Below are 18450 nucleotides of genomic sequence, written 5' to 3'. Positions count from 1 at the left end.
CACCACTCATGAAACAAGACAAACGCATACTCTCAGACAGACACGCGCTGTTTCTCTCCCTCACTCACTCCCACAATACCCACTCACACAATACACACACACACACAATCAAACACACACTCACACTCAAACACACATACAAAAACACACTCAATAAAACACATTCACATACACAAGCACCCCTGCCCCCCCCCCTCACACACACACACACACACAACACACACACACACACACCTACATACAACCACACCCAACTTACACACTTTTATAATTTTACACCCCTCTCTTTCTCTCACTCACACAATACCCACAAACAGACATGCACGCACGCACGCACGCACGCACGCACACACACATAGACACACACACACACACACACACACACACACACACACACATGCACTTTCTCTAACTCACACAATACCCATACAAACACCCTCACACACACACACACACACACACACACACACACACACACACATAAACTTAAACCCGCACAACACACATACACACAGACCTAGGCAGACACTTCTGCAAGCACACACTCTATCTCACATTCACACAATATCCACACATACACACGCACACACACACACACACACACACTCACGGCAGACATTTACTCACACGCGCACGCACCTTCACACACACATACACACTCACACAGCACACCACACCACAGCCACACACTGATATACATCTAACAGCAAGAACAGAGAATCAAAGATTAATTCCTTCTTCATGTCTTTAGTCATGTTTTAGTCATGTCTTTAGTCATTCTTTAACTATTCATTAAAAATTTTAAAAAACTGATTTTTTAATTGAGTTTTTCATGCCTAAAACGTAATCTTTTTAAGAAGTTGGCAACTATCATGAAGGCGCAGCTAGCTGATTCAAATTGCAGCAGCTTTGAAGGTGACGTTTTTGCTTAACTGTTTTTGTGTCAAACGGTTCAAACCAGATGAACTGATCATAATTCGAATTTGGTATGACAAGGATGGCTAATTTTTTACCAAGACCATTCTTAAAATAAACAGTGCATCAAGATTACTTGAACAGAATGATGAAACCATTTGAAGATCAATTACCGGTCTCATAAATTACATTTTGATGTCTGTACTCTTGTTTGTTCTTGATTATTTGGCTTCGATGTTTCCAATTTAGATTGATCAAAGCCTATAAAAGTTTTCCGTTTTTCTCCCTTTTAGGTTGAAAAACACGCGTGTTTTGTTCTGTCAATTGTGTCGATTTTACTTTTAGAAGCACAACTTTTTCCACATCTTCAATTTATTTTAAGGTTTTCTCCAATATGTTCGAATTCAGCCATTGTTTGAATTTCAAGAGTCAGAAAATATATCTAAAAAAACGCAAATTTAAATTTTCAGTAGCTGTCGACGGCAGGAAGGAAGAACTACTTTTCTGTTGCATTCCTTAGTGTCGAAAAAGTTCTCCCCGTTGCATCGATTCTGCTCATAGCAATCAAACAAAAACAAATAATATTTAAAAAACCCATATTTATGTGATCAGTGCGTCAAACAAAACGGTAGACGGTACTTTATATTCTTTCCAACCACCTAAACCAATTGTTCTGACCCCGCTTGTGGGGATAAGAACTATATTCTCAACTGGTTTTTTGTTCAGTTAATTTTGTCCAATCACACTTTTGGAAATGGTTGTTAATTTTTCCCACCTTGTATTTTCATTTCCAATATTTTTGTTTCATAGTAATCCTAAAGCAATATCGAGGCCGTTTTCTGTCTCATCGTGGTTTCTTAAAAAAATCAAGTTTGGATTTGGATGTAAAATTTTTGGTTTTGAGAGCCACTTTTTAGTTTATATTTTTCTACTGCGATTTAAGTTCTGTTTTGGTTATTTCTTGTAAATTTCTGCGAGCTATGCAGGAATCTTTTGTTTTGAAGGTGATTATATGGTGTTGCCAGAAGTGGTCTGTCGACTCTGACACTTCAATTTTCAGTTAAAAATTTACCAATTTTTTGTTATTTATGTTGTATTGTTACAGAGTCCCAAAGATGAAAGGTCTCACTGAAATCCTCACGAGGTTAAGATGATCATAAATAATGACCATAGTTTATAGTTTATGGAACCGGTTTTTTTGAAACTGTATGATTTAATGGAAATTTAGTGTTTTTTAGTGAAATTTTGTAAATTCCGTCCGTTCTTTAGTTTATTTTGCCTTGCTACCTAGACCCAACAATGTCAGGTCACGTTGGTGTTCTAATGAAGTCTAATTGGACTAACGGATGTTTATAAGTCTTATAGTTTTTCTTATAATTTACCAGATTGAATACTCGATAACTTGATTTACTGAAATTAGTAAAAGCTCTGTAAGTTTTCGAGATCTGACTTTTGACATTTTTTCTGTAGTTTTGCCAGAATCTGACTAATGAAATATCTCAACAATTTCAGTAGTGCATATTATTAGCTTTTCAAATACTCGAAATCATAGCTAATGTTTGACTGGACACTAAATGGTTTCAACAAAAAAAATGAATTCTGAATTGTTTTGTTTTCTTTGTTGTGTTGCCTTACAATCTCATTTATAAAATGACTCTAAAGTCAATAATGAAGATTTTCTCAATCCAATTTTTCTTCTCATTCGATAGCTAATCAGAGATTCAAATTCGACGGCATTTGTTTTCAAAATAAAATGCGAGAAATTTTTCTGTATTTGGTTTCCAATTTGATTGTTAACGATTGAAATTTATAGTTTTTCTGACTGCTTGTAATTCATTTTTCATTGTCCAAATAATAATATTTGGAAACCTTGGGGAGTTCGTACAATAAAGGACACAGTTGAATTTGTCCATTTGGCAGCAAATGGTTTTCGGAATTTTTTCAAAATTAATAAGACTTTGGAAAAATTGCCCACAGTTTTTATTTTTCCACTTGCAGATTGTTTTCATAAACTAGTGCTTTTGGCTTAACCATAAACAAAATTGTGCTTGTTAATTGTAATTTTAACATTTTGCAGTGTTCGGCGAGGCTTGTTTGCAAATTTTAACAGCAAATTTTTTAAGAAATCATTGTCTCATACCGAATTTTTTTTTGGCATATCTGCTTTTTAGTGATTTGATGAATAATTTTTTTATAACCGAGAATAGACAATTCACAAGAACGAACATGGCATAGCTCATTCACGTTTTAATTTCCAATTATATGGCATAGGTGACCTCTATTTAATTTTTGAATTCCCAACTTGGATTAAAAATTGAGTGCAAAGGTAGTTTTTACTACTGCGTTTACTTAAAAATCTGAATTGAATTCTTATTGTCGAATCGAAAATAATCTGTCGAGTCAAGAAATTAGAAGATTTTTATCGAAATTGTTACTTGAGAAATATTACAGTTTGATTTTCAGTTTGAAAACGGTATAGATCATGATTTCTGGATGTCAATTTTTTAACTAGTCGTTTAAGTTGTTTAACTGAAAAAATTCATATATACGTGAATTGAGTTTATCGATTTTATTGTTCTGCTTGTTCCAGTGTTCACTTTGGTTTAAAAAAACTCACATTGATTTCTACTTTTCTGTGTACACGTCTGTAAATACATATCAGAGCTTAAATCACAAAAATTTGATCAACAATTGCTGCTGTCTGAATTGGTCTGCGGTCATCTAATGGTTCTGTTGACTCTAACATTAGGTAATTTCATTGCAATTTTGTATAATTTGAATTTTTTGGATTTCAAATTGTTTTGATAATATGTCCCAATAGTGCGATGTCTTGTCGATGCGCTAGAAAAATCTAATATCCTTAAATGATGTCTCTTTTTCGAGTTCATTGTGTTGTTCTGATTGGTTTTGAAGCTATTGGTTTAGTAAGAACTTTTTATAAATTTTTGGATTTAGAGGTTAATTTTAGTAGGTTTGTATTGATACGAGTAGTGAAGAATCTCATCAACTGCAGTTTGAGCAAAAATCAAATTTTGATTTCAAGCAGATAATAAGTTTTTAACGGGACAATGTTTTTTCTAAAAATAAATTGTGAGATCTTGTTATTTTTTTCCATATTTTTATTTCCATAATTTCTATTTGTTCCTGCTTAGTAGTTTTAGGTTTCGGAATTTATTGCTATTTGTTTGTGGTTAGCAGTAAAATTCAAAGAAACAAGTTTTATTTGTGTTTTCTTTTCTGGCTTTTCATTCCGATTATGTTTGTTTATATGAATTGATAATCAATTTGCTAAAACAGTTTCTTTTAAATATTCCAAGAGCCAACATGACTTACTTCAACCGTGAATATGGTCTTGATTATGTAGCTTGGGTATATTCTACTTGAAACTGATCTGATTTGGCATTCTCAATTTAGATTTATAAGTGACTGCAGAGTTCATATTTTTAATTCTGCACTCACCTTTATCTCTTTGATTAGAGGATTTAATATCTAATCAAAGCTACGAAGCGGCCCCTCCAAGCATATTTGTAATTGAGATTTGTTTCGAAAATGGGATAGGTGATGGTTTTTGTTTCTGATTTTTTTTGGTAAAATTAGTTAATCATTGGATAAAATTGCTTCTTTTTCTATATATTCATTGTATAATTTTTGCTGCTTCAATAAAGTGGGTAGACAATGGAGACAAGATTGTGGATCAGCGGGGTGGGAACAATATGTCTGACATCACATTACCGGACCTCCTTAATGACTCCGGAATAAAATTTACTCTACCTGCTGGTTGAAAGCAGTTTGTCCGACGTAAGTCGGTCGCAATTAATTTTTGTCTATTTTTACCTTCACAGACATGTTTCAGAAAAAATGTTGTGTTTACAGTCATATATCCATAAGTTAATTGTAACTGATTTGGGCAATCTGCTCTTGGGCAAACTGCTCTTAGGCAAGGGTTGGAATAGAATTTGATGTTCTCGCCAATGAGATTATGCAATTATACATTTGCCATGTTTTTTCTACTCAGAGACTCTATCGCAACTCAGGTGAGCAAGTAAACGATTTAGCTGGATTATGAGAAAGAGAAACCTCCAGTGGGGACTTCGTTATGGGCACCGTGAGTCATTGGAGCTGCCCGGTTTGATCCTTCTTGGTAGCGTATTAGAATATAAAATAACTTTCCTGTCAAATCTAAAGCTTCCCTGTATAATCATTCAATGGCTTCTAAGAAACCGCATGTCTTTGAATTCAATGTAAAAGTGGTAGTTTGCTCAGCGCAACGGTTTTTTTGTACTGCTTTCACTGTCGACGCTCTATTTTAGTCTCGTAGTTTAAAAGCAAAACTTGAAGTTACTTAGCAGTGCAGTGCTGTCTATACCACAGTCCGAATGCCACTGCGATCACTCTGTCGGCAGCCACCAACACAGACACCCAGTCCACCTGAACAGTAGCCATGAACATGACAAAACCATTCAACTTGCAGTAGATCTCGCTGATTGGCACCACACACAACTCTAAATAGCAATAAACACATCTCTGAGTTCAGCAAAACAGCTCACAAAACCAATCCAATTTCAGCTAACCCAAGTTGAGGTCTAGACAAATGTGACCTTTAATCAGACCAACCAGACTGAAGAGACCTCTATTCGAACTATCATGCGCTCGAAAGTCCGTGCATGCTCGAAGTGCGCGCGAAAACCTACTCTGGTCAGACTATCGTTTGTTCGAAAGTCGCTCCTGGTTACGCATTGGTGCGCCCCAATTCACCTCTGATCAGACTAAGCTGCGCTCGCATCCCCCGGTGATCAGACTCAAGTGCGCTCGAAATAGTCTGATCAGAGAATGGTTTTAAACTATTTGTTCCGACCCCTCTTGAGGGGGGGAGGAACTATATGCTCAAATGGGTTTTTTTTGTTCAGTCAATTTTGGCCGATCGATATATTCATCGTAGAGAGTAGAGACTAGTATCATTGGAAAGCTTGTCCAGAGTAGAATATGGAATTAAAAAGATTTTTTTGATTTTCGTTTTTGACAGGGCGATATCGAGGTTTAAACTTTCGAGAAAATAGAGTGAATTCAGTTGATTTCATTCACTTTTTCGGAATTTTTTCGCCAATTTTGATAAAATTTAATGAAGTTTTCAAGAAAATGTTAATGATTTTACGTTTAAAGACCAAATATATTAGCGGCTATTTTCATTGAAGTTTTTTGGTCTCAAATTCCGGCTAAATATTTCACAAAATTCAGACTTTTTAATCAAAAACAGCTCGAAATAAGTTTCTATAGTCCACTCTTATTAAATTTGCAGGAAGTGCACACCCAAACAGCACTAAAACAATCATTTTTCTCAAACAGACTGAAAAGGGGGCTAATTTCACTTCAACTTCCGTTGAGAGTGCTCTGTAAATAAAATTTTGCCGTTTTTTGCTAACTTTATTCGTTAATTATCAAAAACGCAGCATTTACTTTCGATTTTTTAACTAACAAAATATCTATATCAATGACATTCCAAACATAAACTATTCCTAATGGACAATCAGCATTAGCAGGACTAGTTCTGTACCAACCTTGGGCCGTTACAATTCAAAAATAATTCGGAGTGTCGTCAGTCGGTTTTTTATAAAAAATAAAGTTCGATCTTTTTTATATTAATTAAATAACAGAACATTTCAAATCAAAGCTCACTAGTGATAGGTCATATTGGCTTCCTATTTAACTCAATTCCCAATTAATTTCTCTAGTTGATTGCTGGAAAGCTAATGGTCGTTTTGACGTTTAAAATACTTGATTTTTAATTAAAAAATGGCTTATTGAAATTTGCCTCCACTTTTCTCTTAATTTGGTCACCTTGTACCTTAGTGTCAGCAATCAAAGAGTGCTCCTTCTCTCTGCTGAATTCAAATTTAGTCCTTATTGCGGTTTCACGCCATAAGTTATGGTGTTCTGGCTTTGATACTACTAGATTTCACAATTTTTTTTTTAATTTTTAGATATTTGCCCATTTTTCATGTATTCTATTTTTGTCAAATTATCATGTTATTGTCTGTTCATATATCATATTTTTCGCGTTCAATATAACGCACAATTGATAATATTTAAATCCTTAAGGATATAGATAGTGGTTCTTTACCGCTTCGACAGTACTTTCTTGAAGAATTTAATTGAATTTTTTAATTTTGTCTTAAACTGTCGTTTTTACTTTGCCTTTTTAGTCGTATTTAATTTCCTATACAATGACCCGGTTTGATTGGCTTTTACTGGAAGAGTAGATGAGCCGATTTTCTGATATTAGAAGATAGATAATGGCTTTCATGGCTTTGAAAACAATTGTTTTCCAAAATGAAAAAAAAAACATTTCAACTTCGCAATTTTGTTCTTTTTATTGTCTGTTTGTTACCTGGTCTCGTTAATTAAAGGCTAAATGTGACATTATTTTTGTCAAGGACAGGTGTCAAAAGGGATTGGTGTCACAAAATTTAATGTTTTTAAAGAATTCGTTATGACTTTACTGGCTTCGACTCCGGTTTTTCACAAAAAAAAGTCAAATAATTTTTGATTTTTTTTCAAATTTGACGTTCTTTTTGTAGACGTAAGACTTGTTCTGGATAATTGCAGGTCTTGAGGGGTTTTTTTGAAGAATAAACGAACATATTCAAGTTTTTTATTTTGTAATTAATGGCTTTCATGTCTTTGGCAATAATTTTTTTTCGATAAAAACAAGTATTATATAATCTTGCTTTTTTTCTTTTTGGTTTAATTGTTACCTAGTTTCATTAATGAGAGGTCACATACTACATGATCGGTGTCCGACAAAGCTGCAATTGAACTTTTTTTGGGCGCCAAAGTATGACTTTTCGGTTCCCAAAGCATTTTCTGGCAAGTCTTAATTGATTTTTAGTTTTTTGTCTATTTGTTGTTCTTTTTGTAACTGCACAAAAAATTGAGTACCAAGAGTTCTTAATGCCATTCTATAGAAGCATTGGTAATTGTAAACCTATGGAATATATTAGTCGATTCCTAATGGTTTTCATTATTTTGAAATTAATTGTTTTTTTAGAAAAAAATTCAGCGGATTTTCTAACTTCAAAGTTTTTGTGCTTTTTTGTCTAATTGTTACCAAGCTGTATTATTAACTGGTGAATAACCATTTTTTTTCTGGTGATTTACAACTTATTTTGTTTATTTTCAGTTTTATCTGACGCTATTTTGACTTTGTTATTAAGTTTTGTTTTTTAAAATGGACATAAATTTTTTGATGTAATTAATGTTTGTTGTTGTTGTTTGATTTTGCCGTTCGTCTTCGCTCGCTTTCTTAGTATTGGCTCATCTCATCAATCTAATGCATCATTTTTTGTACTCTACTGAGTTATTTGCTTTGGAGGCTTTTTTTTCGATCATACACCAATTTTTTTTTAAAATACTTGATTTTTTTTGTGTTTTTCCATCTGTTTCTCATTTGGTAGACAATTATGCCAAAATTGTGGATGAGCGGGGTCGGAACCTTATGTGCGATTGCACATTACCGAGCCGCCTTGTTGCTATTATATATACAAAAATCTACGCTGCAAAATTTTTCCGATCAGACCCAAATGCGCTCAAAATCTTTTCTGATCAGACTAGTGTGCTTATCAGACAAGATCCAGATCATTGCTCAAATTAAATTGCGCTCGTCAATTTTTCCAGATCATGTAATTTGAGCGCTCCATGCGCAGTTGAGCGCTCGCAGATGGTCTGATCATAGGTCGCGTTGGTCTAGGCACCTCGACCTGGGAACTGATCCCACATTATAACCTATTCTATACACTTAATAAAGTTCAGGAAAATGTACCTGAAAATTAACTTCGCTTACCTGGAATGTTCAAGCATTTTAGTTTTGCCTTAAAACTTGCCCTCACTTAAAACTTGAACCTTAACCTGCCCTCACTTTACATCACTTGAAATTTTACCTTAGTTACTTTAAAAATACAGGATCTTCACTTTACCAATACCTTAATTTTTAATGTTAGTTCAGGTGAAGATAAAAACGACGTATCTGCAGTATATAAATCAAACGTTTTCTGCTACCGAAAAAAGTGCATCTTGAGATCTATTTTAGATGTTTGTATTCGATAGTAAGCAGATAACAAAACCTGATCTTGATCCATTTTACTTTTGTTTAATGACCGCTGAAGTTCAATTTTTGTTTTTCAATTTTTTGTTCCAATATACTTTATTATTTAGGCCTCCAGTTAAAGATAAAATTATACTGAAAAATGCAATTTCCGCTTGACATGTTACAAAGAAACATTAAGATAAATTAACTTTTATAACTTTCTGTTAAATTTTTGGCTTAACTCAAATAAAGGTAAAGTTAAAGTTAGCTTTGCCTTAATTTTACAAAAATAAAAGTTTACCTTAACTACCACGAAAAAACAAATTATGTTTTTTGAAAAGGTTTGGATAAAATCCATGATAACTTTCGATATCTCCTTTATACGCTGTACTCAATTGCCCTTTTTTTGAAGCACTAAACTTTTGGTAGTCATCACAAGCAATCTTACCGGTACTGAATTACAAGCAATCTACAGGTACGAGTTTACTAAATAAAATTACAGGAACTATTGACATCCATGAATGGCAGTGGATCTCATTGTGAGTCACACGATCCATATTTTTAAGTGATGACTGCGTCCTGTCGTAACTTACTTTTTTTACAGCAATACGTAATAATCAGTTAAACAAATCCATATAGAGAAACACAATGAGTTCCACTGCCATTCGTGGATCTTTCACATACTTAGAGGTATAAATATCCGCGAGTGAAACCAGGAGTCATCAATTATTCGCACTTGAATGAACGCAATTTCCTGAAAAGTTTTGTAGAAGTGCAATATGTACTGAACATACAAAAAAATCCGAATTCCACTTATAATTTAAAAAGCACAATAACTATGCTCTCTTAGAGGTTTCGACAAACCTTGCTTCGAAAGTTCTACAAGGGCGAGGATTAATTGGCTCATGTACTTCAACTGCAGCTTCTCAGTGGATAATGTTATTAATTCTCCTCAACAATTTTCGCAAACCTTTGATAAACCTTTGATTAACTTTTGATAAACCTGAAATAGGTAAATGGGCCCAGGTTTTATTACCTTTCCGTCACTGACTACTAATTTTTCCACATGTGCTTCATAATTTATGTTCTGTTGCTTCGCATGCTTTGTAGCCATCAATTATTAGCTAGTAATACTGATTGTTTGCTTCCTACTTGAAAAGATAAAAGATAAATGATAGAGGATTTTGAAATTGAATTATGGCAGTTTTGAATTTTTGATTACTGACCTTTTCCTGACATTCACTTCAGTTTGAATGCCTGAAGCGAGTTCATTTAAAGATGAGGTACTTGTTTCTACCAATGTTGAAAATTTTATTGAAAAGTGTCAATTTTTTTTTGTTTTGTCTCTTCCCAGGTTGAGGTCCCAGACGGAAAGTCGATATGTCCAGACCCAGATGAACGCACGACGGGGGTGTCGTGCGTTCAAATTTACATGGTCTGGAAACAAGGAAAAACGCACGAAAGTCTGGACATGAACGCACGAATAGTCTGGTGAACGCACGAAAGTCTGATCATGAACGCACGAATAGTCTGGTGAACGCACGAAAGTCTGATCATGAACGCACGAATAGTCTGGTGAACGCACGAAAGTCTGATCATGAACGCACGAATAGTCTGGTGAACGCACGAAAGTCTGATCATGAACGCACGAATAGTCTGGTGAACGCACGAAAGTCTGATCATGAACGCACGAATAGTCTGGTGAACGCACGAAAGTCTGATCATGAACGCACGAAAGTCTGGACATGAACGCACTAAAGGTCTGATGAACGCACAATTTTTTTGTGCGTTCATCAGACCTTTAGTGCGTTCATGTCCAGACTTTAGTGCGTTCATGATCAGACTTTCGTGCGTTCACCAGACTATTCGTGCGTTCATGATCAGACTAAAAAACTAACCTTTTTGCTTGTAGATGCCCATTGAAGATGAAGACGCCAGAGGGTTCCATCAGTCCACAAATCCACATATAAAGTCTTTTTTTACGTGAGGTACACGAACATCTTTATACTAATAGTAGACATCCTTTTTTGCTGGCGTGAGCAAAATTCTAGGGATGTCTATCTATCAGTATTAAGAATAAAATGAACCTCTAATAAGACTTTTTTTTGATAAGACTTTTTTTTTGACACTCATTCAAGAAAGCTGAAACATATATCATACATCATAAACACACATCATAGACTCAAACTAAAAGACCGAAGCGCGAGACGAGCGAGACAACGCGAGAGACGAGCGAGAAAACGCGAGAAAACGCGCGAAAACGCGAGAAAACGCGAGAAAACGCGAGACGAGCGAGAAAACGCGAGACGAGCGAGAGAACGCGAGACGAGCGAGAGACGAAAACAGGGGCGAGAGAACGAGGGGAGAGGGGGAGAGAGAGCACCGAAAAATCTTGACGCCCGAAAGGCGTCCCACCCATTTTTAACTATTTTTGATTTTTTTCAAAAAAAACTGTACGAAAAACTAAATTTTTTCCTACGCAAGCTATCGCAAAAATTCTTTTTGTTTTACACTCTATCTACAAAGGGGATATTCCATACCAAGTTTGGTTCAATTTGAACAACTCCTTGACCCGATGAAAAAGGCCTATTTTTAAAATTCAATAATTTCAAGTTATTCGAAATAATTGCACATTTCCGTATGAAAAACTAACTTTTTTCCTAGGCAAGCTATACCAAAAATTCTTTTTGTTTTAGACTCTGGTTACCCATGGGATACTCGATACCGAGTTTGGTTAGATTTGGACAACTCCTTGACCTAATCAAAAAGGCCTATTTTTAAAATTAAATATTTGAAATAATAGCAAATTTCCGTATGAAAAACTAACTTTTTTCCTAGGCAAGCTATACCAAAAATTCTTTTTGTTTTAGACTCTAGTTACCCATGGGATACTCGATACCGAGTTTGGTTAGATTTGGACAACTCCTTGACCTAATCAAAAAGGCCTATTTTTAAAATTAAATATTTGAAATAATAGCAAATTTCCGTATGAAAAACTAACTTTTTTCCTAGGCAAGCTATACCAAAAATTCTTTTTGTTTTAGACTCTAGTTACCCATGGGATACTCGATACCGAGTTTGGTTAGATTTGGACAACTCCTTGACCTAAACAAAAAGACCTATTTTTAAAATTATGTATTTGAAATAATAGCAAATTTCCGTACGAAAGACTAACTTTTTTCCTAGGCAATCTATACCAAAAATTCTTTTTGTTTTACAATCTAGTTACCCATGGAATACTCGATACCAAGTTTGGTTCGATTTGGACAACTCCTTGACCTAATCAAAAAGACCTATTTTTAAAATTAAATATTTGAAATAATCGCAAATTTCCGTATGAAAAACTAACTTTTTTCCTAGGCAAGCTATACCAAAAATTCTTTTTGTTTTAGATTCTAGTTACCCATGGGATACTCGATACCGAGTTTGGTTCGATTTGAACAACTCCTTGACCTAATGAAAGAGACCTAATTTTAAAATTCGTTATTTGCGAAATTCGCAAATTTCCGTACGAAAAACTAACTTTTTTCCTAGGCAAGCTATACCAAAAATTCCTTCTGTGTTAGACTTCAGCTACACAGGGAATACTCCATACCAAGTTTGGTTCGATTTGGACAACTCCTTGACCTAATCAAAAAGACCTATTTTTAAAATTAAATATTTGAAATAATCGCAAATTTCCGTATGAAAAACTAACTTTTTTCCTAGGCAAGCTATACCAAAAATTCTTTTTGTTTTAGATTCTAGTTACCCATGGGATACTCGATACCAAGTTTGGTTTGATTTGGACAACTCCTTGACCCGATGAAATTTCTATATTTTTAAAAATAGAATAAGCGAATAAGTCGAAATTTCCGTATGAAATACTAACTTTTTTCCTAGGCAAGCTATACCAAAAATTCTTTTCGTTTTACAATCTAGTTACACATGGGATACTCGATAACAAGTTTGGTTCACTTTGAACAACTTTTTGACCCGATGAAAAAGACCTATTTTTAAAATTCGTTATTTGCGAAATTCGCAAATTTCCGAATGAAAAACTAACTTTTTTCCTAGGCAAGCTATACCAAAAATTCCTTCTGTGTTAGACTCCAGCTACACAGGGAATACTCCATACCAAGTTTGGTTCGATTTGGACAACTCCTTGACCTAATCAAAAAGACCTATTTTTAAAATTAAATATTTGAAATAATCGCAAATTTCCGTATGAAAAACTAACTTTTTTCCTAGGCAAGCTATACCAAAAATTCTTTTTGTTTTAGATTCTAGTTACCCATGGGATACTCGATACCAAGTTTGGTTTGATTTGGACAACTCCTTGACCCGATGAAATTTCTATATTTTTAAAAATAGAATAAGCGAATAAGTCGAAATTTCCGTATGAAATACTAACTTTTTTCCTAGGCAAGCTATACCAAAAATTCTTTTCGTTTTACAATCTAGTTACACATGGGATACTCGATACCAAATTTGGTTCACTTTGAACAACTCCTTGACCCGATGAAAAAGACCTATTTTTAAAATTCAATAATTTCAAGTTATTCGAAATAATAGCAAATTTCCGTATGAAACACTAACTTTTTTCCTAGGCAAGCTATACCAAAAATTCTTTCTGTTTTAGACTCTAGTTACCCATGGGATACTCGATACCAAGTTTGGTTTGATTTCGACAACTCCTTGACCCGATGAAATTTCTATATTTTTAAAAATAGAATAAGCGAATAAGTCGAAATTTCCGAATGAAAAACTAACTTTTTTCCTAGGCAAGCTATACCAAAAATTCCTTCTGTTTTAGACTCTAGCTACAAAGGGGATACTCTATACCAAGTTTGGTTCGATTTGAACAACTCCTTGACCCAATGAAAGAGACCTAATTTTGAAAATTATTTAAAATTACTTATTTGAAATAATAAGCAAATTTCCGTACGAAAAACTAACTTTTTTCCTAGGCAATCTATACCAAAATTTTTTTCTGTTTTAGACTTTAGTTACCCATGGGATACTCTATACCAAGTTTGGTCTGATTTGGACAACTCCTTGACCCGATGAAATTTCTATGTTTTTAAAAATAGAATAAGCGAATAAGTCGAAATTTCCGTACGAAAAACTAACTTTTTTTCCTAGGCAAGCTATACCAAAAATTCTTTTTGTTTTACAATCTAGTTACCCGTGGCATACTCGATGCCAAGTTTGGTTCGATTTGGACAACTCCTTGACCCGATGAAAGAGACCTAATTTTGAAAATTATTTAAAATTACTTATTTGAAATAATAGCAAATTTCCGTACGAAAAACTAACTTTTTTCCTAGGCAGGCTATACCAAAAATTCTTTTTGTTTTACAATCTAGTTACCCATGGCATACTCGATGCCAAGTTTGGTTCGATTTGGACAACTCCTTGACCCGATGAAAAAGACCTATTTTTAAAGTTATTTATTCGAAATAATCGCAAATTTCCGTACGAAAAACTAACTTTTTTCCTAGGCAAGCTATACCAAAAATTCTTTTTGTTTTACAATCTAGGTACTCATGGGATACTCGATGCCAAGTTTGGTTCGATTTGGACAACTCCTTGACCCGATGAAAAAGACCTATTTTTAAAATTCGTTATTTGCGAAATTCGCAAATTTCCGTATGAAAAACTAACTTTTTTCCTAGGCAAGCTATGCCAAAAATTCTTTTTGTTTTATAATCTAGTTACCCATGGGATACTCGATAACAAGTTTGGTTCACTTTGAACAACTCCTTGACCCGATGAAAAAGACCAATTTTTAAAATTCGTTATTTGCGAAATTCGCAAATTTCCGTATGAAAAACTTTTTTCCTAGGCAAGCTTTACAGAAAAATCTTTTTGTTTTACATTCTACCTACAAAGAGGACACTCTATACCAAGTTTGGTTTGATTTGAACAACTCTATGACCTAATCAAAAAGACCTATTTTCAAAATTATTTATTTGAAATAATAGCAAATTTCCGTATGAAAACTTTACTTTTTTCCTATGCAAGCTATACCAAAACTTTTTTTGTTTTACACTATAACTTCACAGGGGATACTCCATACCCAGTTTGGTTGGATTTGGACAACTCCTTGACCCGATGAAAAAGAACTATTTCTAAAATTCGCAAAATATATTCAACTTGTAAGTGGAAAACATCTATAAAAAGGACAAAACTTTGAAAGAAACAATTTTCAATTGAGCTGAACAAAGAATGAGAAACGAGAGTTTAGAGCTAAAACAGAAGCAGTTTTACCAGATTACAAATCTATAAATTCACTAGTTGTGCTCATAATGATTTAACATTGTAATCAAATAAGTTTCTCGAAACTTGAAATAAAGAAATTTAAATTTGATGGCAGTCAACGGAATTTCGATTTTTTCTTCTGTATCTTCTACAATAAAACCGAACGGCAACACCTGTCGATTTTCATTTTTCACTAACTTCAGCGTCTTCACAATTTTGAACATTCTGAGAACTAGACCTCTGGTTTCTCCTTCGAAAAAAAAAACAGAATTTCTCCGGCTATAAGTTCATCTTCCAAATCAACACCAACATACTTATCTGCGACCGATCCTCGTCCGTACGCAGCCGAGGAGAAAAAGAACTCGCCCGAAAAACGACAAAAGAGTTTTAATTGCGGCCGTCGCTTCCGAAAAGTTCTGGTGTCTGAATTTTCTGCAAAGCCGTACGTTTCGTCGAACTTCCTTTTTTCGAGGAAATCTGCAAGCATTGGAGTTAAACAGTCTTCCTTGAATTTCATTTTTATTAACATTTTTGCTCTAATAAAACGCCAAACCATTAGCTGGCATTGGTTTACAGTTCCGGTGAGCGGAGCAATTAGTAGCCTATTGGCGGATTCGAACATTGCAGCAGAGGCAGTATACAGAGGTCCAATACTTTTCATCTGCCATCCGAGATGCCGCAGGAGATGGAAATTGATTGTATCCATTTTGTTCGTCTTCTCAGCCATACTCACACAAAACTCAGAGAGAAGCTGATCACAAAAGTCCGCATTGCGGGAAGATTCAAAAAGTTCGCGGATCGAAAAAACTAATTTTTTCAGGTCAACTTCATCGCTCTTTCTGTTTTCGCCGAACAAATACGGAGGAAAAATTATTGGAGCCAAATATAATAACAAAAACTTGACTTCCTTTGCCTTGAAATTGGGGAGAGCCTGCAGATTTCTGATCATATTCCTGAATTCCTTCGGTAAATCAAGCGTTCCGATGAAAGAATTGATTTCCTCTTTATGTTCGGATCTCATTGTCTCAAAGTGATAGAGGAGTATATCTTTTGCAACTCCTAGAAAAAGTTGATGCATAGGGTCAACTGGAGATGATAAAGGCAAATTTGATATAACGTTGAAAACTTTGCTACGGCCTTTTACCCCTTGAGTTTTTATTTCCCAATCTGAATCCCGACCAAGCCGAGCTCTTAACTCCTGAATGCTTCCTCGTTCAAGCTCCTGGATATTGAACATGTGGGATTTAAACGATCGCATCTCAAACTTTTCTTCATGAGGATATCTATGAACTCGTCCAATGTGGCAGCCTCTCTGAGTGCATAAAGTGCAACCGTAGTAGCCATTACATTGCTTCATCTTTAGCACTTTTGACTTTGCAATCAGATCCGCAATTAACAAGATAGGTTCAAATGAGACAGCTATATCATTTCCATTAAAATGAACTTTCTCTGTGACTGACAGCTGGTTGCGCACATGCTCGAATACAACATCAAAGTCCGGATAACCAGTTCCCACAAACAACGCTCCCAGGACAATATTTTTGAAAAGTTGTCGCTTTTTTGGAGGAAGGTCAGCAACCGCAAAGAATAGAGGCCAAGCGGAAGTTACGGGTGTCTTGCTGACAGTTGCTCCATCAGTATTGACAATTAATCTGACGCTGATTCGGTTCTCGGCTATACGAAATTTGGGCATCGAGATATCTTGCTTTTCAGGTTTGTTTACAGCATAATTTAATATGTCAGGAAGTGAATCGTTAAGAATGTCAATTAATAGTGGACGAAAATTCAACAAGATTAGCTCGCCCTTCTCAGAACTCTGTTTGCTGGACTGATACTTCGAGCAAAAATCTTCAAACTGTTTCTTGAAAGCCCAAGGCGAAACTGTTTGACCCCCAAAAATAAGCTGATCTCGCTTCAGCAGATCGTTCAAAAGTGCATCAGGGGCGTTATGCAGCGAGACAATAGCCAAAAGTGAAGCCATTAAATTTGTCTTTGTGACACCTGTCATGCTAACTAACTCGTTTGTTTCATCGTAAGCTTCTGGTGTCCCGTGAACGTCCTCAGAAATTGGGAAATTGGCGATGAAATCTAATCCAAATTCATAATCTTCGTCTTCACCAAAGAAATCGGCAAAATTTGTACTGCTAGCAACTGATAATTCAGATAAATTGCTGATAGTATCAAAATTTTTGTCAGATAAATCCCAATCTGAATCAGTTGAATTTGTGAGAGGCAGCGAGCTAGTTTCTGATTCTAAGCTGACATTCGAGTCTTCATCGTAAAACTTGATGAGATTGGCCAGTAACGAGCTACGTTCATCATTTTCAATAATTTTGATCCTGGGTTTTGCAACTCGTTTTCTTTTGGCTGTCGTAGCGCAAAAGTCATCTTGCTTCTCAAGGCCCTGTCCTTCTTCTTTTCCATGTTTTGCTTCATGTTCACAGAGACACAAAGCATTATTTTCTCCAAAAAAATCACTGTTATAGAAAGTAACCAACTGCTCGCCGTCCATAATTTCACGAAGAGCCCTTAGCCGAACGCAAACTCGTCCTCGAAAACCATTACTCATATAATAGTCGCAATTTGCAACACATGAATGGTTCGCCCATCTCGCCACTCCAACTAACAGTTTATCCCCCTCCATCAAAGACCAGTCATCAATTTCACGATTTTTTGGCTTCTTAGCTAACAGGCCGACGGCAACGTTTATTTCTCCGCACTTTATGACTTTTCCACTACGGTTGAACAGGACATATCCTCCGTAATTGTCAGGTTCAATTCGCAGTCCAAAAGCAAAAGAAGACTTATAAATTTCTTCCATATCAAGATGCAGTTTCTTGAAACTTTTGTCAGAGATCAAAAGTTTCTTGTAGCTGTCTGCTGATAATAAATTTGTCAACGCATGAATAGGATAATCCGATCTCTTCACAAACTGCTCGGCCAAAAATCCTTCAACTTGTGCGAGCTTTTCACATTGGTCCATAATCTGAAAATTGGAAAAGTTTTTGTTTTCATGATTAGAGAGATCTACTAATTTGATTTTAAAAACTACTGAAACTATAGAAAGACTTGATGATTTTCAATTTTCGAGCCACGAAAACAAACGAAAACTAAAGGCCGTCACTGCACGACGATGAATGCTAAAAACCGAAAATTGTTCAGAATCAAATGAATTAAAACCTCTCATGAAAGCAACCGCTATCTCAATTAAG

At 35.1% G+C, this 18450-nt stretch overlaps 1 protein-coding gene across 1 annotated transcript in view; it reads right to left on the bottom strand.

The window, feature by feature from the left end:
• Nucleotides 1-18450, bottom strand: part of LOC142340936 (uncharacterized) — a 39236-nt gene that overhangs the window by 3939 nt on the left and 16847 nt on the right. The window contains exon 2 of the mRNA XM_075391757.1: nucleotides 5258-5417. Coding sequence (XP_075247872.1) covers nucleotides 5258-5417 — 160 coding nt within the window. The remainder of the gene's footprint in view (nucleotides 1-5257; nucleotides 5418-18450) is intronic.

This window comes from Convolutriloba macropyga, chromosome 1, assembly GCF_964194025.1.
Source record: "Convolutriloba macropyga chromosome 1, txConMacr16.3, whole genome shotgun sequence".
Taxonomy (NCBI): Eukaryota; Metazoa; Xenacoelomorpha; order Acoela; family Convolutidae; genus Convolutriloba; species Convolutriloba macropyga.
Note: the sequence above shows the minus strand (reverse complement) of the source record. Positions and strands in the feature narration are given on the sequence as shown.